Source organism: Diadema setosum, chromosome 5 (genome assembly GCF_964275005.1).
Source record: "Diadema setosum chromosome 5, eeDiaSeto1, whole genome shotgun sequence".
In the NCBI taxonomy this organism is placed as follows: Eukaryota; Metazoa; Echinodermata; class Echinoidea; order Diadematoida; family Diadematidae; genus Diadema; species Diadema setosum.
This window is the reverse complement of record NC_092689.1, coordinates 12,280,905-12,307,636: the sequence shown is the minus strand read 5'-3', so window position 1 is coordinate 12,307,636 and position 26,732 is coordinate 12,280,905. Positions and strand designations below refer to the sequence as shown.

The 26,732-nt window shown below is 38.9% G+C and overlaps 1 protein-coding gene across 1 annotated transcript; it reads left to right on the top strand.

The window, feature by feature from the left end:
- The first annotated feature begins 1,804 nt into the window (after window positions 1–1,804).
- On the top strand, window positions 1,805–11,433 carry LOC140229096 (protein AMN1 homolog). Its single transcript, XM_072309362.1, has 6 exons — window positions 1,805–1,891; window positions 3,721–3,853; window positions 4,926–5,070; window positions 5,807–6,024; window positions 8,011–8,179; window positions 9,367–11,433. The coding sequence occupies exons 1-6, from the start codon at window positions 1,860–1,862 to the stop codon at window positions 9,441–9,443; spliced, it is 774 nt and encodes a 257-aa protein (XP_072165463.1). The 5' UTR covers window positions 1,805–1,859; the 3' UTR covers window positions 9,444–11,433.
- Window positions 11,434–26,732: the final 15,299 nt, after the last annotated feature.

The window sequence follows — 26,732 nt, the reverse complement described above, 5'->3', positions numbered from 1 at the left end:
TGGATGTCAGGGGAAATCAAGGAAAGGGGAGGGGCTGAATAAAAAAGAAAGTATGAGATCAATTATTAGTTATAATGAGAGAGACTGGAGAAAACAAATACAGTGTAGATAGATTTGATAGAAAGATTTAGATAGATAGATAGATAGATAGATAGATAGATGGATGGATGGATAGATGGATGGATTGACAGATACGTACATACATACATACATACGTACATACTTATGGATATGATTATAAGATAGATAGATAAATAGATAGATAGATTTGATAGATAGATGGATGGATGGATGGATGGATGGATGGATGGATAGACAGATATAGATACGTACGTACGTACATACGTATTGATACATGCATAGATAGATAGATAGATAGATAGATACATACATACATACATAGATAGATAGATGGATGGATAGATAGATAGATAGATAGATAGGTAGGTAGATAGGTAGATAGACAGATAGATAGAAAGCCGCTAGTGTTTAGAGAAAGAGAAAGAGGAGGCAGAATAGAGAGAGCCAAAAAGGAAGATCCAGTGGTAGTACAAACGATACGGGTTTGTATGTTTTATTAGAAGAAACACAAAGAATCACACTACTTGTATTTACAAATGATTAGCATGATTAAAACAGAACATAAAAAAAGTTAGCGGAGGGAAAAAAGGAGAAAAGTGAGGAAGGAAAAAAAGCAGAACAATAAGCTACAAATCAAATTGTTCAAGAGTGAAGTTTCGAGATTGGAAAGGAGAGCCCAATATAAGGATCGCCATCGACATCAACCCACAAAACAAGCGACTAATAACAGTCTCAACCTCACCGAGAACCTGAAAAAACAACAATAACAATAACGACGACGACGACGACAACAACAACAATAACAACAACACCAACAACAACGAGCTTCGCAGAGACTGGAATAGGCAAGGCCGAGGGGCAACCCAAGTAAAACTGTGACTAATTTTTTGACTGCATTTATGATTTTTCTAAACATTATATCATGTACCATGGAAATTTCATGTTTGGTTCGAAAAGTTTTTGCCAATGTGCATTCTAAATGATAATAACTAGCAACATGGACATAATACTAACGACAAACAGGTATATTTACTCATCATAGAATATGTGACAAATATGGATTATAGACCTGTTTACTTTTTGTTGCCATTATATGTAAATTGTTGTCGTTTTTTCATGTGTTATTCTGTTTTTCACTTGTTTCTTCATCTATCTTCCTTTTTATGGTGGACTATTATTATCGCCAATAAGGCCTAATTTCAATATCATATAAAAAGGAATGAGTTCAACTTAGTGCAGTTACCTCATGCTCGATGACTTCTTACTTATCCAGTGCAGTTTCTTTTTATTAACATACAGTTTTGTTGTGATCAATGTTTATATCATCACAATTAATTATGTCATTTTTATGCGATATGTTCAGATAAAGTGAAACTTAGGCCCCATTGCTATATTTTGACGATGTGTGAACAGAACACATTTCCACGCATTATTCAGACAAGTTGAAACAAATAAAAAGCATTTATTATGAAATGAAATAAAAGCAAATGTTCCTGTAAAGTTTGTCCAAGGTTGGCAGCGCAGGAAACACTCAGGTACAGGTACTAGGTAGGGAGCAGGTAGGGAGACCTTGCGCGGCGAGCCTCTATCAGGACGTTTGGTCCAGTCGGGTCCAGTGCATTGGTTTGTGGACGTGCAAGCCACCGAACTAAAAGCATGCTAAAAGATAGCACGCCATCTATTGGTGATTGTTCGTATATTTTTGTAAGCACTTCGAAATCAAAATAAAAATCGCTATCTTAGTTATAGAAATAAAAAATCGCAGTAAATGGTGTAGCATGGATGCCGAAGTGTCGACGTTGTTTTCAGCGTAAGTATTGTGTTTCACAGAAATGTAAGCACCACCTTGGTAGAGCTTGAGTGAATAGGATCTGTCTGTTTTACGGTATATATGGATGGCTTGATGGTTAAGTCGTGCGAAGGGTGAGCTCATTTGTACATTTTGGTACACAGTCCCATATGAGCGATTCTGTGTTAGCTGCCGACAACATAACGCCAGCATCAATTAATGTGATAGGCGCTCCTTGTCATTGCTTGTACAGTTAGAGTCTAGTAGGCCTATGGTTAGTGTGTGTATGTATGCGACTACCGCGCCGACAGTGAAAACATGTGGTAATTTTGCCGGTAAATTTAATTATTACCATGTAGAGGTTTCTAAGTCACTTGTATATTGTATGTCTGGTTGTAACTTAACTGCGACCAGCCCCAACACGCAGTGTTGGGGCTGCGCATTGTAGCAGATATGATCATGACAGGCGAAGTATAGCGCCTAAATATCAGTATGAAAGAGTAAAAATTCTGTAATATGAAGACTTACAGGTGAAGATATAATGTTGAAGACTGACTTCGTTCAACTTTTGGTCCTGCCAATATTCCATTTCTGCTCGAATTGATGAGTTAAATACGACTCGGTCGAAAGGAACTTGGGAGAACGACATCTTATACAGTCAGTGGATTTGAAACTTGTGCGCATGCGCTGGCCGTCAATTCATCTGTACAGCTGTAGCTTTATGGCAAGGCCGTATCATACTGTTGTGGCAAACCCTCTCGCTGTATATTGCGTTGCTTTCTGGGTGGGTACGCGCGCGCAGGCCTTGTCAGAAGGCTAAAAGGCATTGCGACTCCGCCCAGCACATGAATATTTACGTGCGCAGTGTACTGCATACTGATTTCGAAAATGGTGAATGGGATGGGGAGCTAGGAGATGGACCTGTAAAAAAAACGTTTTTTCAAGATCATTGGACCAGTGTGAACAAGAACAAGGTGAACGTATGGTAGGAATTAGATAAAAATCTTATGTATACTATAAAAGTAAGTTTTTTTCTAGTAAAATTCGAAACTTACGGAGGCGCGAAAATCTGTGACAGACTGTGTATGTTTTTCAAGCTTACCGATATAGCACTCTATTGACTCAGGACGCTCCCACAGTGTGTAACTGTGAACACGGAGCGTCCCGGGGTTAGTTGTAACTTAGCTACACGCAGCCGCTGTAGAGACAGCGGCTGCACCTCTATTCCTTCGCAGACGTTGTCATTTTTCAGTGTGGTTGTGCGACTCCTTCATGAATATCTTTATTAATCGTGGAAAACTAAAATACAAGGAATTATCGTAATCTATGATAATCATTCAATAATCGGTATGCGATTTTTTGTTTAATTACGTCAAAAACTCACCGAAATCTGTGGCTGAAATCAGGTCTGTAAACGTCCTTATTGCTTCACTCCTCATCTGCGTGTTATTATGAATGGCATTCACTCTCGTATACTACAACGTACAACGTAGGTAGTCGGAGAGGCGCCCTCATACATGGACTATGTGATTGCGTGAGTTTGTCACGTTTCTGTAATTTTCAGTTTACCTACCATCTGCAATTATGTTGTAACCCTTTTCTCCTTTTCGTATAGCCTTTTCTCATTCTAAGGTCAGAGAATATGAAGTGTCATGCATTACATTCTTCATCTAGATTGCATAACCTCTGAAAACTACAGTGTACATGTATTATTTGTCTAGGGTCATATATGCATACAGTTTCAATTTTACACTCGCGTATATTTGTTTGTGTAAATTTCGTTATGTTTCATCATTTGTACTCAAGATTACTGAATATTCCTTTGAATTCTGATTTCTAATATCTTACAGGTCCCTGCTGTCTGTCATCAAACAGCTGCCATGCTTCATGTCACAGCTGGACAACATGCCTATCAACATAAAGGACAAACTTCTGCATCTTATGTCCAAGCGAGGGCTTATCACAGATGCAAACGTGTCCAAGGTATAACCTACCCATTCTAACCGAAAAACAAAATATTGAGAATTTCTCCATTGTCCAAGCTTACACAGCTTGGAGGAGAAATCATTTAATTGCAGTTTATAGATAATTGTAAAAGTTTGAAATTTGACAAACCAAAGAGATTAAGTTTCATCATTCCACTACATGTAGTTGGATCTCAGTCATGCAAGTAACATTGAAGTAAGTAGACATGTCATTGTGGTACATGCTTGGCATTCATCTTTGTAGATATTTTACCCTTTTTCAGTAATCATGATGATTTTGTCATACAGTGTATCAATAATCATGTACTACTACTCTGTGATTGTCTTATTACCACATATTATCTCTTTAAGCAATGGCAAAGTTACAAAAAAGAAATACATAAACGTATTCATCTATTATAAGTTGCTCACTTTACAACCTTTTCAATTTCTATGAAATTTGCATAAAAGTGGTACTTTGGCAAGCAGTACTTGAAATGTGAATACAGTGTACATTTACTGATTACTTTGACCAAAACATGATATGATAATAAAAGTATTAAATGAGTAAGTTACTTTGAAGGGTGTCACATCGCCCTCATTTGTAAACTCAATACTTGCTAAGTTTGTCTCTGAAGATGTCCTTTTCTCATAGAGAAACCTTTATCAAACTTGACTGCAAATTTCTTTTTTTTTTTTTTTTTTGTATTGTACATGTGCAGCGGGAAGATGAAATAACTTCTTGAGACTCGATATCTGAATGCCAAAGGCTTCTTGTAAGATGCCTATGGATGAACATCTTCTTTTATAGCTTGGTACCAGTGTGTTTACCACTAAATGTACAAGTGTTGTTACACGTCTACTTTGTGCAGCTGGCACAACAGGGCACTTTATAGATATTCATTGATATCAAATACATTTGTATAAATATGTGAGTTAGAGGTTAGCCATGCATACATTTAGTGTCTTGTTCATAACAAGTTTTAATGAAAGCACCAGTATGTTATATTGGGGGGGGGGGGGGGGTAGAGGGGAGGATATGTTGGTTATTTTTGTAAACTTTAGTCATTTTAATCTGTTTTATGGTCTAGGTAGTTCACAAGAGGACAAGAATCCTGGATCTGAGTGAGTCTGAAGTGAGTGACAGAGCTCTCCAGCGGATTGGAGTTTGCCGAAATTTGCGAAAGATTGATCTCAACTCATCTAAGGGCGAAAGAGCTGAAATTACCTCAGAAGGTAAAGTTTAGCATTTTTCCTTTGTAAGAAATCCTGATGGCATTGTCTCTCCTTTTCATACATTGTGTTAAATGTGCTTTGGTGCAAAGAGAAAATTTGTCACACTGTAGTTATGCACTGATATAGTTCCTACTGTGACCCCTGAATGGTGCAAGAAGTAATGAATAAGATAATAGAGGTGAAAGGTTGCAGATCAAGGGTCTCAGAACTTTGCTGATTATTTCATTTTCTAGCCATAACTCAGCATAGGAGTTTTGACTGGTAAGATGATGTGGTACATAGGAAAGAAATGTACATAATGTATCCTTAATCATTGACATAGGTGACAGATAACAAATTTTAGTTGGCAAAATCAAAGGTCGTGATCACTACCAGGTAAACCATGTCTCAATGTACACAGTACGAAGGGCCATACTTGTGAAATTTTATTGTGTCAGAAGGCAGAGACATACATCCCAGTTCACTGCCACTGAGATGAAAAAAACCTGCTGTGGATGTGCATTGTACTGTTAGCAGTTCTCTTGCAGGATCTATGTTTCATGGTCTCAAAATTAGACTTAAACTGCATCAAAAAAAAAAAAAATGCAGTATTCTATCAGAAGGCACTGAAACAAAACATGCCTAGCTCCTCCTTTGAAACCATTTCCTCTCATATAGGTTCTGCATGTACACTGTCTACATGTCACCTGCTAATAACAGTAGGTAAACTAATTTTCCTTGTGATGCCATTTCGTAGGTATTCATGCCCTGGCAAGATCGTGCCCTCTCCTCAGTGTGGCCTACCTGCGCCGATGCGTCAACATCACCGACGAAGCGGTGGTCACCCTTGCCCAATCCTGTCGGCAGCTGGTGGAGCTCAACCTCGGTGGCTGCCCCAGACTGACCGACGCATCGCTTCTGGCCATTGGACAAAACTGCAGAACCCTCAGGAGTCTGAATGTCTCCAAAACACGAGCAAGTGTCAAAGCTACTGCAAAACCAGAATTGTTGCATGCATGAAACTTTTGCAAAGTTTGTGAGGAGCCAAGAGTTGTGAAAGTAGAATGTGAACAAAAGTTTGTGTCTACACAATGCACTGAATGCCAGTCACCAATTGTGAAAGTTTGATACTGTGAAAATGGCCGTCAGCTCCCATTCGCAAAAGTTTCATGCGGTGAATGTCTCTGGTTTTACAGTATGTTTCTGTTGTATTGTTTTTTGTGCCACTTTTTTTCTCTCTCTGTAGTCCCCACCCCCCCCCCCCCCCAAAAAAAAAAAACAACCCACAAAACAACAAACAAACAAACAAAACAAACAAAACAACAAAACAAAACAAACAATTGTCGCTTATTGCAAATTTGAACTGATATCAACAAATTACACTGCAAGTGAAGTTTGTGATTTGTTCACAATAAGATTCCTAATTTGTAATTAGGATAAGATTCCTAATTTGTTCATAATAAGATTCCTGAAGAGATAATGACTTGCTAGAGGTAACATTGGAGGACGATTATGTTCCATCATATTATACTGGAAAATACCCATTCCCGTACTAGACGTAATTGAGCTGGAAGCTCACTTTATGGGGGTTTAATTTAACTGTGGTTCTAGTATCTTTCTGATTTCTTGTGCCATTCTCACTGGTATCAAATGTCTTTCATTAAAAAAGCTTGATATGTTCCTTTAGCGTCAAATGAATAGTGTAAGTCAGTAAACAGAAGTGCCCTTTTTGCAGACTCTGATCACATCATCATGATGTCAGATGCATGTGGAGATGAGTGTCCATTGAATTTTCCAGATTTAAGTCTTAAATTTTGTCACGTCATACATTACTACCTATGTGGGTGTGTCTTTTGTGAAAGCAGTCCTTATTTTATGAAACTGTATCGGGCTCAAGATGGTACTGGTTGTATCTGTACTGTCTTTATGCTTGAATCATTTTCTTTGCATATAACTCTATGGCCAGAATTCTCAAAGCTGGAATAACTATTCTGCGGAATAGGTATTCCGGGGAATAAGTTATTCCACCTTTGAGAATAGATTGCGGGGAATAAATCGCGTCATTTTACGTCACGAGGGCCTGATTTGCATAAGAGGCGTACTAAATCGGCGGAATAAGCGGTGTAATAAAGTTATTCCACCTTTGAGAATTCGGGCCTATATGTGCCATGTTGCAAAACCCCCGTGTGCCATATAATTCTGAGACTGCGACATACAACATGTAATCATACTTTCGGAAACCATTCCGTTGATCTTTAATCTATGTAACTTTTATTCTTTGTTGTTATTCATGAAATGCAATGAGCAAGGTTATAGAGAAAATGCCAAACTTTGTTTGGATATGAATTGTATGACAAATCTATGATTGTTTTTCTTTCAACTGACCAGTAGCTACATTATTGTAGAGGCATGACATTTACACACAAAACAGTGACCGAAACTTAGAATTTACTCACAAATCCAGTAGGGAACACAGCTTGATAGTCAATCACCACATAAAATGCAAGCTGCATGTGACAGGAGTGGAACTGCGAGAAGTGCTTTCATTGTACTGGGGCATTTGGCGATTTATCAATCAATTTGGGCGGGTTTGATGGCATGAACAGAATATGCGAAGTTGGCAGGCAGTCGATTGAGACAGGCGTGCGAATGTGGCACATAAAAAGTTAAAGATGACCTCTATAAAACGTCATCCTAATCTTGTCTGAGAAAGGTGATTCGGTAGATGTGTGTATTAGCCCATTGATGATTATTTAATTTTGTCATATGTGTAGTGCTTACATTTGTATGCTTTTTCATCCATTTAGATCCCAAGTGTTAATGTACTAGATACAAGTCGTGATTAGCACTTTTCAGTATCACCAGTAACCTGTTGGTACACAGTGATCATGTCATCTTTTTACATAGTGGTCCTATAGGGGTTAATGTGAAATCTGCATCATCATTTGCCCTGTCTCCTAGGTAACGGATGAAGGAATCATCAGCCTGTGCATGGGAGTGTGTAAGCAGTCCTTGATGGAGCTCCATCTCAACAACTGTGTGCTCCTGACCGATGAAGCTGTAGAAGCCGTGGTCAATTTCTGCCCGAGGATTGCCATTCTCCTCTTCCATGGATGTCCCCTCATCACTGGTAAGCTACAAAAGCAGTCAAAAACGACATCAAGGTAAATGTATCCACAAGCAAGGGAGGCCTTTGAATATAGCATTTTTATAGGAAGCTGGAGGTTGCATTGATATTGGTTTTTCATCCTAAGTTAGTTTTTAAGAATAAGTGTTAACTTCAAAGCTAAATGTAAGTCATCTTTAATTTAATGTTTCAATTTCCAAGCAAAACCTGGAAAGGTATCATAATTATAGCATTAGATATTCCTGACATGAGCATTTGCAAGTGAATGACTATCGAGTATATTGTACTGGTATTGCCTTTTTAGAGGTGTAATATAACACTTGACATTCCTGAGGGCGTTAACATTTTCTCTGAGACATTAAATCATGAACTATATCAGTAAATCTAGTTGAGTGGATTTACTTGTGTTTTGGAGTAGCAACGTTTCACATCCTCTCCAGGATGCTTCATCAGGCCAACAGATCTTTGGCGGCAATTGGTTGTTGACCCGTGACAGGGTGGGGGAATTTTGGACTGTGGACTTGTAATTCCACCTGACTAGATTTACTGATGCACATGCAGTTCATGATCTACTTAATCTGGATGACTGAGAGCATTCACAAACATATCTGAGACATAGCTTTTGGGTTTATAAAATATTGTTGTGAGGGAAAATATAACTCTCTGTTGATAAGTTATCTCTGTTGATAATTTACCTGTATCTTTTTTACAGTGTTATTTCTATTCATCGCATTGTGGTACTGATTTTCTGACATCTGTGTATATGAATGTTTCATCGTACTTCCAATTATTTTGTTTGTTGGAAATGAAATAAATCAACTTGAACTTGAACTTGAACTCACAGGGGCTTTCAAGTGTTATGATAGACAAGGCAATATTTGTTATATCGAATGGTCTACATGAATACACATTTCGTTCTAGCCCCGTTGGCATCCTGTCAAATGATATTACCTGACTTGATGTCACTGCTCACTAAATAACAATTTCAGTCCTCACTGCATTAGTCATGTGATTGTATTATGACAATTACTGACCATTTTTCATGTAGACCATAATATCTATAATATCAGTTCTAGTAGCATCTCTTGGGGGTCCAAAAGCATGCCTCCCAGTCTCCATAGGAATGAAAGATTAGCTTCCAATCAACATGTCATTCTTTCATTGCTTGCTTAATTCTCGGCCTTACCCAGACCAGTCAAGGCAAGCCCTGGAGATGGTGCAGGGACAAGGGTCCAAGATGAGGCAAGTCACCTGGACAATCTACTGACGGACCAAAGCCTTTAAACCAGAAAATGATTTGTTGGGCCAAAACTGCCACAACCTTGAAGTTCTTTCATGATGAATTATTTGCCATTTGTAATGTGTAATCTTTGACTTGCCTTCAAAATGTGTCTTCTTGGGTTTGGATCATCATCCATCCACCCATTGCTGGGCCACTCTGATATATATTTTTGGCAACACCATATATATGCAGGGGCGGATCCAGGAATTTCGTACAGGGGAGGCGCCTTTACAAAAATCAAAGGGGGGGGGGGGCACATGCACCCCCATTTTCTTTTTATTTCTTATTTCTTTTGTTTTAACAAAAAATAAAGAGGGTGGGTGTGCCAGGCGCACTCCCCTCTGGATCCACCACTGATATGCACCAAATATTTCAAACTCTGAAATTAGGAAAAGGCAAAAGGGTCAGTTTTATTATTTTCCTTAATAGAAGCAATGAATTTGATTATTGAAAATACCAGACGTGCAAACTTTAAATGGAGCCTACAAAGTTTCAGAAAGTTTGAGCAATGTGTTGCAGATTATCTTGCAGTGCAAAGTACACCAATTTGCCAAGAACCACAGTACTGCCAACAATGAGGATGCACAGATCATGCCAAAGATGTAAACTCCGGCCTCAAAATGTGATTAGTCTTCTCATCAAATATGTCTTCCTATGAGATGAAGCTCCATGATAAAGATTAAAAAATGTGACTGTTACAGTTTTCCTTATCTAAGAGTTCCTCCCCCACTGCTGATTGGCTTCAAAGCGTTTTTTTTTTCTTTTTTTTTCGCCATTTTAACGACAGATTAACAGGTACACTGTATTCTGATTCCTGAACTACCACAGGACATTTGTTCCCTTCTTGCAATCTCTCCTGCCACTGGAGCAAAGTCTATTTCTCATACTTTAAGTTAATGTCATCACGTTGTCATAAATACAGGGAAACCTTGTGATAACACTTTCATTTCCACTGAGGCAACACTTTAAAAAAAACTTAACTTTCGCTGTGCCAAATTTCTGTTACTTGGTACTTTATTTAGCCGGTCTTTTTGTTGTATGTTTATGACAAGGTAGTGGTTACAGGTGAGGTATTAGTCATGGCGACCTCACTCTTATGGGGGTTTCCATGTACAACATGTACAGTATATCAAACTTTGACTCTTCCATGTTGATAAAACACTGACAGTTATGAATTACCCAAGTATCATGCGTTAACTTACTTCCGTACCAGTTTGCCTTGAATACAAAGAGTCTGCGTTATGAGTAGGCAAGACGACACCAGCAGAGATCAAATATTTTTGGAACTTCAAATGGCGTTTTTAGAACACCGAGATGATCACCAGACATCCTGGTATTTTTCTGGGGGATGAGGAAAGGAAATATCATTTACAGCAATCCACAGTTCTAGATTCATGGCCAGAGAAAGATGACAATCAACTGCTGACATATAACCCAACCCCCACCTCCAAAAAATGATAAAATATACATATATACATGTACACTGTATATCCTAAACGTCAACAAAGTACTTTCGGAATTGACCAAATGCACAGTACATTTATGATTTTAGAATTTGCAAGATGCTTCGTGAATGAATAAGAGTATTGTTTCATGTGTAACTATTATGATAAAATCTCAGACATTCCTTTATGCCTGGCTGTTTGTCATTGTTATATGTCTGCACTTGGAGATGTAAATTGTACCCTTTTCAATCTCTTTGCAAGGATTGAAATATGCATTATCTATGAAATAAGAAGTAACGTGCAGAGGAATTCACAAATTTAAAAATCAAAGAGAATTTTCATGTGTAAGGATGTCAATTATAGACAAAACACCATATGTGCTTTAAAGTAGAAAATTTTTGCCCCGTTCCATTTTCACGTCATATTTTTCATAATCCACATAATTACCTTTGGTTGTTACAGTGAGCCGTCATTACTGTATCTTTTTTTGAATGGAGTTTGTTCATTTATGCTAGTTTTTGTAAATACACTGTGACATATTGTACATGTATATAAATATATAAATGTATAAATATATAGATATATAAATATATTGTGTATGCATGAAATTTCTGTAATGCTGTACATTAGTTTGTGGAACAGTGTGCAGTGAATAAATGTAACATTCCACAAGGTGTGGTAGTTGGCATGTACCTTCTTTATGACTTTCATTCTACATACACTGTACCTGCTACAATATTGTAGTGTGTTTGTAAGTGACAGTAGAAGAAGAGCTGTGAATGGCTGACATATCAAAAGAGATTCATTACCCTCTGTCATGAACCTTACATGAGTGCTGATATCGTTACATAAAGTGGATCCACATCCAAACTGACACTCGATACACCATACAGCATTCATAAGCTTTTTGCAGTTGTCCGGATGTTTGATACATGTACCAGTACAGTTGACTCCCGTTACTATGAAGTCCTTGGGATCGGCAGTTTTCTTTCGTTATATCAACATTTTGTTATAATCCACCAAATAAACATTTTTAAGGATATAGAGCAGAGAAAACTGGGGCCGGAATTTTCACTTTGTTGTAACCGGAATTTTGTTACAAACTTGTTCGTTATAACGGGAATGCACTGTACATATACCAACGTGTGTATGCCATCAGAACGAAAAATCTTATCAAGGAGAGTTTAAATTTATTCTTCAGTAAAGAAGTTTATAAAACCTCATGATGCACATGGTGATGTAGGAGAGTACTAAATAGTATTGTACTGTATGTATTAGCATTATCAGCCTCTGATGGGTCAGTATTACTAATACTGTATGCTTGACCTGTGAAAGGCTCGTCTAAGTTCTGTTGCGGGACTGTCGTCCTATGCAAGCTTAGCACATTAATGTGTGTGTGTGTGTTTGCATTAGTGTGCTTTATCCATGTATCAATTTATAGTGTGAGTTTTAAGCGCCGTGGCACTAGCAGAATTGTGTATGTCACACCCACACACATACTCGCGAAACATACTCTTAAGTGCTGTAGTTTGTTTCTTGCTGTTTCATAAAGGTCATCAGCATTGGTGGTTTCCCCAATCCACTCTTTTCCCTGTTGTCCCGCTAATACGTAGGGTGTTTACCGCCAGTCGTCGTCACCATCACCTCCCATAATTACAGTTAAACTCGCGTAAGTCGATCTTCTCGGGACTGAGCAAAACACATCGACTTAGGCGATTTTCGACTTGTGCGTAAGTCGAAAAAAAATCGACTTACAGTTACACCACACGTACGTATAATGTACATGTATGTTGTCTACTCTGAAGCCGAGAGCTGGAGCGATGTGCCCGGTATTTGCCCTTCAGCAAGACACTTATCCACATTGATGCAGGCCAAGGCTCCATACTAACTTTTATTTTGGTGGCCCAATCGGGCCACCAAAATGATTGATTTTTATTTTTTGGTGGCCCGGAAAAAAAACCCAAGCAAAACTAAATCGGTCCTACTAAACATAGAAAAATAAGTATTAAGTATTACCGAAGTGATACAGGACGGTACCCACGTGTAAAATAAATAAATATAAAATTTAATCATCTTATACCGTTATTCTGAGTTCTAAGATTTAGCAAATAGGCTTATAGATTATTATAAAAGTTGATGCCTATTTAGGTGGTCAAAATTTACGTTTGAAATGAGAAAGTGGGAGCATTTGCAGACATTTGTAAACATCTGACATTTGTTTTAGCATCGTAAAGAGCCGAAAGTTACCGTTATTTATTTCTGACTGTAAAAGCAATCATCCACCATTTACAAGTACTTTAACACCTTCCGGAGCCGAATGTTACCGTTAATTATTTTTAAATGTAAAAACAAGCAACCGACATTCATTCTAGGATCTTACGGAGCTGAATATTATCCTTATTCATTTCCGAACGTGAAAGCAAACATCCGCTTTTTATTTTATCATCTAACTGAGCCGATTGATACCGTTAATAATTTCCAAATGTAAAAGAAACAATCTGTTACTTATTTTAGCATCGTACGGAGCAGAATATTGCCGTTATTCGATCTCCAAATTCAAAAGCAAACACCCGACATTTATTTTATGATCGTAAGGAGCCGAATGTTACTGCTGTCCACTTCCGGAAGTGAAATGAATCATCCGACAATTATTTCAGCCGAATGTTATACTGTTTTTCATATTCGAACGTCAAGGCAGACATCCGACATTTACTTTACCATCAAACGCAGCTGAATGTTATTGTTATTCATTTCGAAATGTTAAATAGCAAATGTCTGATATTTATTTTAGCATCTTAATTATGGAGCAGAATGTTACTGCTATTCACTTCCGAACGTAAAAGCAATCATCTGACATTTATTTTGGCATCTTCCGGAGCCGAATGTTACATGCTATTTACTTTCGAACGTATAAAAGCGAACATTCGGCATTTATTTCATCATCGTACGGAGTTGAATATTATTGTTATTCATTTCAGAACGTCAAAGGGATCATTCGACATATATTTTAGCATCTTCCGGAGCTGAATGTTATTGCTACTGTGTATTTACTTTCGAACGTGAAAGCGAACTTGGAATTTCATCGACTTAGGCGAGTTAAAAAAAAATCGACTTATGAGTGAATACACATAAGTCAGTGGGGAAAAATCGGGACTTTTTAAAATCATCGACTTGCGCGATTATTCGACATATGCGACGTCGACTTAGGCGAGTTTAACTGTACCCCTTATTTTATCTTCACAACCTCGACAGCTTTTCTCGTCATGACAAAGGCTGAGCTTGTCACTGCTGATTCTTTTTTTTAAGTGATAAAGATGATAGCAACCCACTTCCAAAATTTGTAATTTGCGCAATGTAATGACTGAATAGAATGAAAAGGACGGTGCGTGATAAACGTTGTGGATGTAACAATGAGCTTGTCTTGGGACTCAAACTGCAATTATATTAAGACAGACGGTTGTAAAATAAACGGAGATGACGTTTTCGGCTTCAATGAGGCAACGCGGGAAGAGTGAGTTTTCTTCACGAATCTGATACCATCGTCAGTCAGGTGAGACTAATGTATCACAGGTTACGCCCATCAACACTGGACAGCATCATAGAGAAAGTTTGCGGTGATGAAAGCTAATTTCCCTCGTACAACGCTGGTGTGTGTGTGTGTGTGTGTGTGTGTGTGCGTGTATCTGTTTTCTAATTCTCCCTCACCTCTGTCTCTTTTTCACTCTATCACCCGCCACTTACACACATTACAGCTGCACACGTGTTCACCACACACACACACACACACACACACACACACACACACACGCATATACATTCTCTCTCTTCCGCTCAATTCTCGTCTAACCAAGATGTGAACGTCACGTCACAGCTTGGCAAATGCTACCAACTGTCAGGTAGGGCCTGCCCCCTGCGTAGTTTCTGGTGAAGTATCACTAAACATGATTACAGTATTAGTGTTTGAAGCCAAACTTGGCGTCAGTGACTCAATGCACATGCCAGGATGTAATTCATTGTCATTGAAAACAAACTCTGGTCAATCTGAGAAAAGACAAATAAATTCAACACAGTTTCTCTTATGGCACTTTCCTTAGTCCTCTGGAGTGCACTCGCAGCTATTGGTCTCCTGTTTGATAGCTTGCTCATTGCTATCAAGTTACAGTACTTTAATTCAAGTGGGTCACGTGAACTACACTGTATATCCACACAAAGCAATCAATAACACACAAACATAATAGAAGCCTATACTCCCGCATGTATACGTGATTTGTTGTGTGTTTTTCCCCACTATATCGATGAGTGTACCAGCTTAATTAGGAACTTTTCATACATTTAGTTGATATGATAAATTGAAAGTGCGAGCTGATGAGTCGTCTCGTGTTATACGATCTCAGCACCATTACGTGTTTGCTTTACTGGTATATACCATCACTGATATATTTAAAATGTTTTGACATTTTGCTTTACATCTGATTCGGAAAATATAATGTTTAAAACTTTGTACCTGCTACAAATGTTTCTATGAGCCTACATGTATTTGTGAAAAAAAAAATACAAAAATAATAAAAACAACAACACTAAGTAAATAATGGATTAAACAACAAAATCTCAAAAAGAGAAACTGCATCACAATTAACAAGGACAAAAACGATTACCCTATTCAAACATGACAACAATTCGCCCTTGTGTCATTCCTTGACAAATTGCAATTCTCTGAAAGTGTCTTATAAGTGTCCGGATGAAGTTTTCTCCTGTCCTCAAAGTCAAATATTCACAACTTGAACCAAAATAACATCAAGGCCGACCATGGGCCGACCATACCGCTGACTAGCTGACGTGTAATGAATGATATTCATGCTGCCAGGACTTGCCGTCTGTTCGTGACCTTTGACCGTCCCAACATAACTTTATTAAAGATGTCAGCTTCTCACTTTTATATACAGACATTTTTTATAGCTTTGTTAGTGTTGTTGTTGTTGCTGTTGTTGTTGTTGCTGTTGTTGTTGTTGTTGCGTTATTTCTTCCAGAATAATCTTTTGAGCGTCTTTACAGCATGGTGTCGGAATAATCTATTGGAGAGCAGGTAGAGGAAACAATTCCACCATCTAGTCGACAACTCGACCACTTCCAGGGCTATGGCGAGCGGCAAAACCGAGGCGTTTCCAGTCGTGTAGATCTTAGGGTAAACGTAGAAGGCATTGGTGAGCCAAGTGCTGACGCTGAAGTAGGAGAACCCACTCAAAGCCAAAAGCATGCGCATCGCCTTCGTGTTCGATCGTTTGCGGGTCCTTGCGGCTCTGTTCAGTGCACTGACATGCCGGCGAGATATGACCGCCGAAATTGAGTTTGTGACCGTCGTGACCACCAGCGTGACGACCGCTGGTATTCCAGCTATTAGGACGAAGGGGATTCCTATAGTAATAGCAGTAGGAGTTTGGCCAAGCTCCGTCTCCGTTGAGGTAGGTGGATCCTCTTGTGCGCACATCCGGTGAAGAAATCTCGTGAGTGGGAGGCTTGGTAGTGGCCACAGGACCGCCGTGAACAGGACTGCAGTGATCAGCGCACCTCCGAGAGCGCACTTCGCCCCCTTGGGTGTGGCGATGGTTGGATAGCGCAATGGCCTCATGATTCGGATCACACGATCGATGTTGATGAGGCATAAGACTAAAAGCGTCATATTGAACACTGTGTAGTAAATGGCGGGATAGATCAAACAACAGAGCCATCGTTGCAAGACAGGAACAGCAGCGACCATGATAACATCCCACGAAAAGGCGATAAAGCCTCCAATAATGTCAATGACGCTCATCGCTTGAAAGAACAGACGCATGTTCTCATGGAAACCGGCCCGACACGTTTGAAAGACGTAAACTGCCAGGGAGTTAAAGACGAGGATGAAAAAGAAAGTCAAGCCATAAATGCAGGTGATGATGCTTTTCTCGACCACCGACAATTGCCAGTAAATGGAGAATATAACCACATTTGAGCTCGTCTCATTCATGTTGGCTGAAACCGGCCGCGGCCAAATCTGATCATTCACGGTGAACTCTTCCGTTCCGATATCCCAACAAACGACGCTGACAGTGCAAGCAATTATGAATCACCGAATGGTCAATGGTCAGATACCAGCCATCATCATCATGTGATTACTTGTTATGGACTACAACCCATTTTGTGGAAGGACAGTGTGACACAAGTGACGGAGGTTGCCGATCTTTGAATTGGATGCTCCGTCCTCATTCCCCTCCTTGTTATTAGTGATAACCTAGGTGGTCTCGTGCAAACATCAGATGATGGTTAGGGCAAAGTGCTCATCCGGACACCGGCAGCATAAATTATGCTAAGAAGGAGAAAACATCATCCGAGAAGAAAAGCAAACACGATAACGCGATGTCTGTTTAGACGTAAGTATCACGAGGATTAACGTAACACCCCGTTTGTGTTTAAAGTGTTCTGACAAATATGATAAGAACAAAAAGAAAAAAAAAACTAACGGAAGTTTCATTGCCTGATGAGACGTATGGAACCAGAAAGTTATAGAAATCCTCTTTACACATGTTTTACAACCTCAACACTTTCACAATAGTAATGAAAACACTGTGTGATGTCAGTGCTTCAAATTCCACGTTACCAATGACGTGTAGCTGCCACAACGGTATACTCAAATTCACATGATTATGATTTATTCCTTTTGTTGCATAAAATGAAATTTCGTACAGATTTGGAAGTCAAGATATGATTAGATAACCTTGTGAAGCCTTGACACTAGTGTTTCATCAATGTGTGTGGTGTTCGTCGCCAATGTCACTTACTGTTTTCTGAAAACGTGCTAAAATCAAAGTATCTTTACCTGCCAAGAACTCTCCCTATTCGGTGTGCTTAATCATGATGATTTTTAGTGTACACATCTCCCAAAGAATATATGGATTTAGAATGGATTTTCGCTTGATCTTTTTAAAACGAGATACATCGAAGGCGGAAAAAGCGCTAATTTGATAGAGCAGGTATGGACAATTGTTAGACAATGATACTTTTCTTGAAGATAATGTAAGAAGGGGGTTGAGAACTGGGCCCCGTTTTATCAAGCGTGAGTTATCATTGATCGTGAAATCAATGAGAACTCCAATCCACTTATAATCGATTATAAGTTTTGATAAAAGAGGTCCCTGATGTCGTAACTAATTAAAAGAGGAAACAACACAAAATGTTTGTCAATACTCATGCTGCATAAGAAGAACACATTGCGTGAAAATGGACCTAGTTACCAAAATATAAACAATCATTGTTATAACGTAAATCTGACTAAAGTTAACTCTTTATGGACGAGAAAGATGTGATCATGGTAATCATTTCCGTTGAGATTTTCAATGAGAAATATCGAGAGGTGATTATTTCAACAAACTCGGTGAAAAGGAAAAGAGGAAATCGCGTGACAGCCAAGATCAAAGAGAAAAAGATGGAGATAAAATGGCAAAAGCTGTTGATAATCACATTGTAAACAATCAAAGCATTTGAAATAATCATCTGTTTCGAGCTTAATTTCATAGCTGAATTGATAATTATATTGGGGAGATGGAGTAGACCAATCGGATAAAAGCAAATAGTAAACTAGAAAAAAAAGTTACAATGTAGTAGGATGATGAGGCAAATGGTACATGTGTAGGGCCTTAGCCAAAAGGCGTGATCAGAGAATTGTATTCGATTGAACATATACAGAGAAAATAACAACATTGCAGAGAATACACTGAGTTGAAAAACGGTTGGGCAAGATGAAAATGTGTATTTCGATATGGAGGTGACGTACTGATCTATGTCGGTCCATCGATTGGACTTGAGTCTAAGACATCGCCATCACCGCATGTATCCAGGCGCACCGATTGGAATGACAAATTCTCCGAAATGAATTTGTTGTTTGTTTGTTTGTTCATTTCCATCTGAGAAGATGGCTGGAAAGCCCATATTCAGCTACACTAAGCTGGTCTTCCATGGGGCCCAGTTGGATGTGAGGTGGGACCACTTCACCGGGTTAAACACCCTGCTCTTTGCGATGAATGAATGAAGCGGGATCTTTTACGTGCATGAGTTGTGACTCTCTCATACGCGCCAGGACCTCCATTTTATGTCCTATCCGAGGGACAGAGTGTTTTGCCTCTTGCTAGAGGGGACATTGCTCAGTCCAGACTCGGGTTCGAACCCGGGACCTTAGGATTATGAGGCAGACGCGTTACCGACTGAGCCAGCTCATCGAAATCGCAAGATTACTGTTTATTACGATGTTATGATGTACAATGGATAGAGACTTTGTTTTCATGTCGACGAAGTAAACTAATCGAAGTGGATGACGTCACATGGAAAGCATTTGCTCATGGTTTGCGGTCGCCCAGGAACCCTGGTCCACGAATTCGTACATTCTGATGACAGCAGTACGCTTTCTGAAGAAGTTTTGCAGTGTGGTGACGAAATTGTCGATTGGTCAAGAGGTAAACGATGCAGTTCCACCACCTGGCCGACAACTGTATGACTTCAGATGCGACATATAGTCGGTCGAACCTGATGTCTTCAGTATGCCACAGCCTAGGGTATACGTACAATGCACAGAACAGCCAAGAGCCTATATGAAGGTACGAGAAGGCGGTGATCACAAGCACTGTCCTCACTCCCTTCAAGTACGAACAACGATGATTACTCGGTACTCTGTTTGACCTGAGGACATATCTGATTGTTGCGAAAGCAAGGCCTAAATTTGTGACGGTTGTTACGATGAATGTGGCTGCGCTTGGAATCAGGACTACGTGCACTGCACTGGATGGTTGATTTTCAGGTTCTTGCGCGCCACCGAAGTGACAGTGGTTCCAGGTGACTTTTGTTGCTGGGAATCCTGGTAGCGGCAACAGGACCAACGCACACAGAACAGATGTGACGAGCGCAGTGGCGAGGGCGCCCTTTGCCCGCGTGGATGTAGCGATGGTCGGATAGCGAAGAGGCCTCATGATTCGCAGCAGACGGTCGATATTGATACAGCATAGGATTAGGAATGTTCCATTTAACAAGGTGTGTTGCAAAATAGGAACGATGAGGCAGAAACGACTGTGGAGTACAAAATCATACCAGCTTCTTAAGAGGGCATTGATATTTATCCCTACGCTCAACATCCCTCCGCAGAAATCGATGAGAGTCAATGATTGAAAATAGAGGCGCATGTTTCGATGGAAAACTTTGCGATTCGATCTCAGAATGTAGAATGTCAACGAATTACTGGCCAGGATTAATACAGCTTTCAAGCAAAACACTGCGAGGACAACACTTCTTTCAGAAGTGGACAGTTTCGTGTAAAACGGAAAAAATTCGCGTTTCCCACTTGAGTAATTCATGTTGGTCGCACCAGTGAGTTCGACAAAAAAACATTCGGTCCTGATCGATGTGTTTTCACGAATCATAAGCAATGGAACAGCATCGACAACAACACGAATGTATATCGAAAGGCAGGCAAATTTATAACCATACAGTGATTAATCAACAACCCACTACCCTTCCTGTATGTGGTCCGTCAAGCGGGTCATCGTCGCTGCCGTCATCTGACGTAACAGGAAGCTCGGCACTCCGCAGAATGATTAGTGTAATGTTTAGCAGCATTCGTTATTTTCTCCGACTTTGGTCGAGGGTGATGATAACGGATGGCATTGATGACCGTGTTCCTACTTGAGCACATTTCCACCGTTGAGTGGTGTTATCGAAGCTCGTTTTTTTTAAAGTGCCAATTCACACCATCTCCAAGTTACGTATACACATATAAAAGAATATTAGACAAACAGAAAAGATTTTAAGGACGGCTTCGTCAAAATCGGATTCAAAATAGAGCAAAATACTGGGAATTTTATTGTTTCACATGCTTGCACGAAACGGTAATAGTGTGGCAACAACAGACGCGAATTGGAAGAAGTTATGATGTCATCGCCTCACGAGCCTCCACCTTTGACCTGTCGACCTTTCTAAAATGTTCTCCTTTTTCAGTTATAAGCAGTAAGTACTCCTTCCCATCCAAGTATTGCAGTCAAATGATAATATAATAACAGGGACATTGCACTATCTCGGGGAAAAAGATTGTAACTACATGTAATATAGATTATCGATCAAAACCATAAATTATGCGTTTTACGTAGGGGCCATCAAATTAATGGAAGAGTTGCAAATTGATACTAACACCTCTTCCATTCTGTGTCTAATTTGCTTTTTGTACTTGGTAATTTTTAGGTGGAGGCGAGGGGAGGGAGAGAGCTACAGCTTCGTACCCACCCACGATCCGCAATTCATTAAAAAAAAATGTTTCTTCAAAAATATAATGGCAACAGGCGAATGGATGCCAAAGATGGATCTGTGTGAGGAGGAGAGGGAGGGGAAAGTCTGTATTTCAAATAATTCTTTGCTCTCCCAGTATTTCCTAATGATTCCAGAGGTCGTATAGACAGAGGGAGCTGATACATCATCATCAAGGACGACCCATCCATGTCATAAAGCCATTTTCGTATTACAGAAGAAATCCACTCCAAAATTTTATCAATTTCATAAGAACAGAAATGAAATCCCTGAAGAACAGTTCAAAAATGATCAAAATCGGATAAGAAGTAAGGAAGTTGTGGAATTCTGAAATTTCAAAATTTTTCACAAGGATTGGTCAAGAAATGTTTAAAAAGAGTCAGATTTAAAAATGTCCTATAAAATCTTCCTCATTTCTTGACTGTTTTTATTCTCCATTTTTGAACGTTCTGTATTTTTCCCTTTTCTTTTAGAATTTAGTTACTTTTGGGTGAATTTCCTGACAGCAACTGATAATCGGCAATCAAATCAATGTTATAATGTGCATGGCGATCGAGCATCATCAATTTCTGCAGAGTCCTGGCTAGCTCATTTGCAGGACATCTACGAAAGAGACGTATATATGCGTCCAAGTCAACACAGAAAAGGGGCTGCTTGTTGTTTTATAATGTGGATGGCTGTCATTTATGGAACGCGGCATGGAATGCATGCGTGTTACCCTTTGCCATTGTCCTGTAATTACAGACCAGCGTTTGGGGGTAATTACTACTCGATGATTACAAGTCACTTAAAAGATAATGACTATGGAACGCGGAAAGGACAACCTTGATTTGGTCGCCTACACGGTTTTATCACTGCTACTTTTCATTTGATCACCGTCACTTTTCATTTGATCACCGTCACTTTTTATGTGATGGCTCTCCATAGTACCAGCCATCAAATGGTTTCTGGCAGCGATCAAATCAATTGTCCTTTCCGCGTTCGTAGTGTGCGCGCGAAAAGGACAGTTTTAATTTGTTCGGAGCCACTTCTCATTTGATGGTGGCCACTTTTCATTTGATGATGGTCACTTTTTATTTGATGATGGCCACTTTTCATTTGATGATGGCCACTTTTTATATGATCGCTCCCACTTTTAATATGATGATGGCCACTTTTCATTTATTTTGATGATGACCACTTTTTATATGATCGCTGCCACTTTTAATATGATGATGGCCATTTTTCATTTATTTTGATGATGGCCACTTTTTATTTGATCGTGGCCACTTTTCATTTGATGATGGCCACTTTTCATTTGATGATGGTCACTTTTTATTTGATCGCCGCCACGTTTAATTTGATGATGGCCACTTTTCATTTGATCGCCGCCACTTTTAATTTGATGGTGGCCACTTTCATCTCATGATGGTCACTTTTTATTTGCTCGCCGCCACTTTTGATTGATGATTGCCACTTTTCATTTGATCGCAGCCACTTTTGATTTGATGATGGCCACTTTGAATTTGATGGTGGCCACTTTTCATTTGATGATGGTCACTTTTCATTTGACCGCAGCCACTTTTTATTTGATGGTGGCCACTTTTCATTTGATGATGGTCTCTTTTTATTTGATCGCAGCCACTTTTAATTTTATCGCAGCCACTTTTAATTTGATGATGGCCCCTTTTTATTTGATCACCGCCACTTTTAATTTGATGGTGGCCACTTTTCATCTGATGATGGCCACTTTTCATTTGATCACCGCCACTTTTCATTTGATCACCGCCACTTTTCATTTGATCATGGCCACTTTTGATTTGTTTGCAGCCACTTCTAATTTGATGGAGGCCACTTTTCATTTGATCACCGCCACTTTTCATTTGATCACCGCCACTTTTCATTTGATCATGGCCACTTTTGATTTGTTTGCAGCCACTTCTAATTTGATGGAGGCCACTTTTCATTTGATCACCGCCACTTTTCATTTGATGATTGACACTTTTCATTTGATCGCAGCCACTTTTGATTTGATGATGGCCACTTTGAATTTGATGGTGGCCACTTTTCATTTGATGATGGTCACTTTTCATTTGATCGCAGCCACTTTTTATTTGATAGTGGCCACTTTTCATTTGATGATGGTCTCTTTTTATTTGATCGCAGCCACTTTTAATTTCATCGACGTCACTTTTAATTTGATGATGGCCCCTTTTTATTTGATCACCGCCACTTTTAATTTGATGATGGCCACTTTTTATTTGATCACCGCCACTTTTCATTTGATGATGGCCACTTTTCATTTGATGATGGTCTCTTTTTATTTGATCGCAGCCACTTTTAATTTCATCGACGTCACTTTTAATTTGATGATGGCCCCTTTTTATTTGATCACCGCCACTTTTAATTTGATGATGGCCACTTTTCATTTGATGATGGCCACTTTTTATTTGATCGTGGCCACTTTTCATTTGATGATGGCTACTTTTCATTTGATCACCGCCACTTTTCATTTGATGATGGTCTCTTTTTATTTGATCGCAGCCACTTTTAATTTCATCGACGTCACTTTTAATTTGATGATGGCCACTTTTTATTTGATCACCGCCACTTTTAATTTGATGGTGGCCACTTTTCATTTGATGATGGCTACTTTTCATTTGATCACCGCCACTTTTCATTTGATGATGGCCACTTTTCATTTGATCACCGTCACTTTTTTTTTCATCGCCACTTTTCATTTGATCGCCGTCACTTTTTTTTTCTTTTCATCGTCACTTTTCATTTATGACTTTCACGTTAAATCGATTGTCACTTTTGAATCGATCATCACTTTTCATTTGACGGTCTGTAATTACAGGACAATGGCAAAGGGCAACACGCATGCATATGGGCTTACTGAGTTTGCCTTCATTTTTCTTTGGCAAACAGATCAGCGTGTCGGTCGATATGTCGACAATTTAAACCCTATAGGTCTTCACACGGCTTCTGGGAAAAATAGAAAATGAGGATGAAAGTCACATGCTACAGGTTTCTGATAGAATCTTTAATATTTTCATTTTCTTCACACCTATATGATACCTCAATATATAAGAAAGAATTTCTTTCAAACAGAAAATCGGGAAGTTGCAGTAGTTCACAAGGCGTTCTCCCGAGAGCCAAGAAGAGAGAAAGAGAGAAAAAAAAGACCCCAAACTGCCTTCATTAACCTTGTGCTGATTTGCAGCAGACCATTGACACGGCATTCTAGATAAATTGAGTGATTACTGGACGCTTTTAGTTGTTACGTCAACGACCATTCATGAGCTCTCAAGTAGTACCAACAGTAGTTACAAGAATATCTTGCTCTTTACATATTGATAGTAGAACATGGTCTTACTAACTTAGCTCGCTTTCACACTGATTTCAAATCACGCATCTCCAATTACCTGGATCCCTGAATAGCAGATTCCATGAGGGAGTGCTTTCAAACGTATTATCATGATTAATAAATTCAAAACGAGTGAATGAATGAGTATGTATTCCCTTAGATGAAAGTGTACGTAACTGCATGATACATTGACGACAAAGAATTTGGTCAGAACACCATATCCAAATCTGCGCGACAGAGAAGCATATAGCAAACGGTTTATTAGTACGGAAAGGTAACTTCAAATATAATAATGATGACAAACATGATTTTCTCGCATATGAAGCGACAACCACCCTTGATTCTGTCACTCCAGATTACAGCTATTTGTATAAGACTGTTAAGTGGTATAGCGAGAATATCAATAAGCGAGCGGGCTTCCATCTTATCATACGGCTTCGTTAGGCCGAACGGTGAATCGCTGACAAGCACTCATGCAATAAGTGATTTATGATTAACTACTCCAGTCCCGTGACAGTATTGCTCAATAATGGACGTGTCAACGTTTTTACAGTATTGCACGGAGATGGAAACCTAAATAAACCGAAATTAGAGTAATGTAATACATACACTGGTAAGGTAATTACTGCTATCACGTGAGATTTTGATTGATTGATCAAGAGATATACCGGTAGATTCAGTCACTAAATCATTAATTAACCCTAATCCCACCAGGTTTTTTGAGGGACTTGAAACCACGGGGGGGGGGGGGGGGGGCTTTTTGCCCCCCCCCCCCCCCCCTTCAGATCTCGGTCGTGGATCGCGCAATCCTCGGGAAAATTTGCACTAAAGTAGAGGCCAATGTAATCTAAAAGACTGTATAGTTAGATTTTTCAAATTTTAATGTATGTATTTTATATTAATCAATTTATGCAATAAAAATTCTTTTGCCTATAAAAAAAAAAATAAAGCTCCAAGACTTCTAATTTTTGGTGAACATATTCTTTTCAATATCCTCAAAAATTCGGCTTCATAATTATTTGTTATGTATTTTATTGTTTATTGAATTTTATATGTATTTCTTTGTTTTTACATTTTCTTTTTGTTATTTTTTTTTCGTCAAAATTTGTCGCAGAAACTTTTAAAGCATAATCAGGATAAAATAAATCATTATCAGCCATTGAAAGTAAAAACACTTATTTTCATATGAATTAATTGCAAAAACACAATTTACATTGGCTTTGTACACAAAAATCATGTTTTTGAGCAATTTTTGGGTCGACAAATTTTTTTCAAAGAGACGTGGCTTCAAAACGGTAGGCTCGGAAGCAACAAATTTGGTCTCAAAAGTTGCGCGATACTTGAAAGACAAAAACGTCGGGGGGGGGGGGGAGGGGGGCATTTTCCCCGTGGGAATAGGGTTAATAGCTATTGTAATTAAGAAAAGAAATTACCAGAATCTGTTTGCATAGGCAGAAGCCTGACTTTGCATCACTTGAGATGCGCTCATTGACTTTGAAAATGAATACAATATTCCCATTTGCATAAGAAACTATCTATACTAATCACTGATTAAAACAATAAGTTGGAATACTTTGCTACATTATTTCTGTGTATAATTTCACATAATAAACAAACCAAAAAAAAAAACACCTCTTTTATGTATAGATGGGGGAGGGGAAGAGACGAATCAAGATGAAACTTACATACGATTTAAAGCCTAAATGTTCTTCATACAGAGTCTATTTATTATCATTATTGATGTTCTTCTTTCCTTCTTTTTCTTTCATTTCGGGAAAAAAAGCAAAGTGGCGGTATACTTTAACCCCCGAATCTGATGTTCCTATATACCAATCGATCTCTGTTGGCATCATTGTTCCTTTTTGAACGATGAATATTATCGAACTTATGAATATGCTTAGGTTCATTCATGGAAAAATTATGCGCAGAAATACTGAATGGGACTCGGCCGATAAGTTTTCTATCCCTGACTTTTTCCTGGAAACAATCTTTATAACAAGGCAGTAGCTATTTTTCTTTTTTATTTCCGATAGCACTCATATCTTGACTATCACTGATATTGAAACAGAATAATCATTAACAAACACAGTGGCTGATGCAACTACTACTTTAGTATGGGATCAAGTCTTCACCGAAAATCAGCAAATAGACTCGGGGTGACAAGAA

Coding starts and splice junctions, on each gene's coding strand:
- LOC140229096 (XM_072309362.1), top strand. CDS start 1,860: ATGGATGCCGAAGTGTCGACGTTGTTTTCAGC. Junction 5,071..5,806: donor AGCTGAAATTACCTCAGAAG/GTAAAGTTTAGC, acceptor GCCATTTCGTAG/GTATTCATGCCCTGGCAAGA. Junction 8,180..9,366: donor TGGATGTCCCCTCATCACTG/GTAAGCTACAAA, acceptor GGCCTTACCCAG/ACCAGTCAAGGCAAGCCCTG.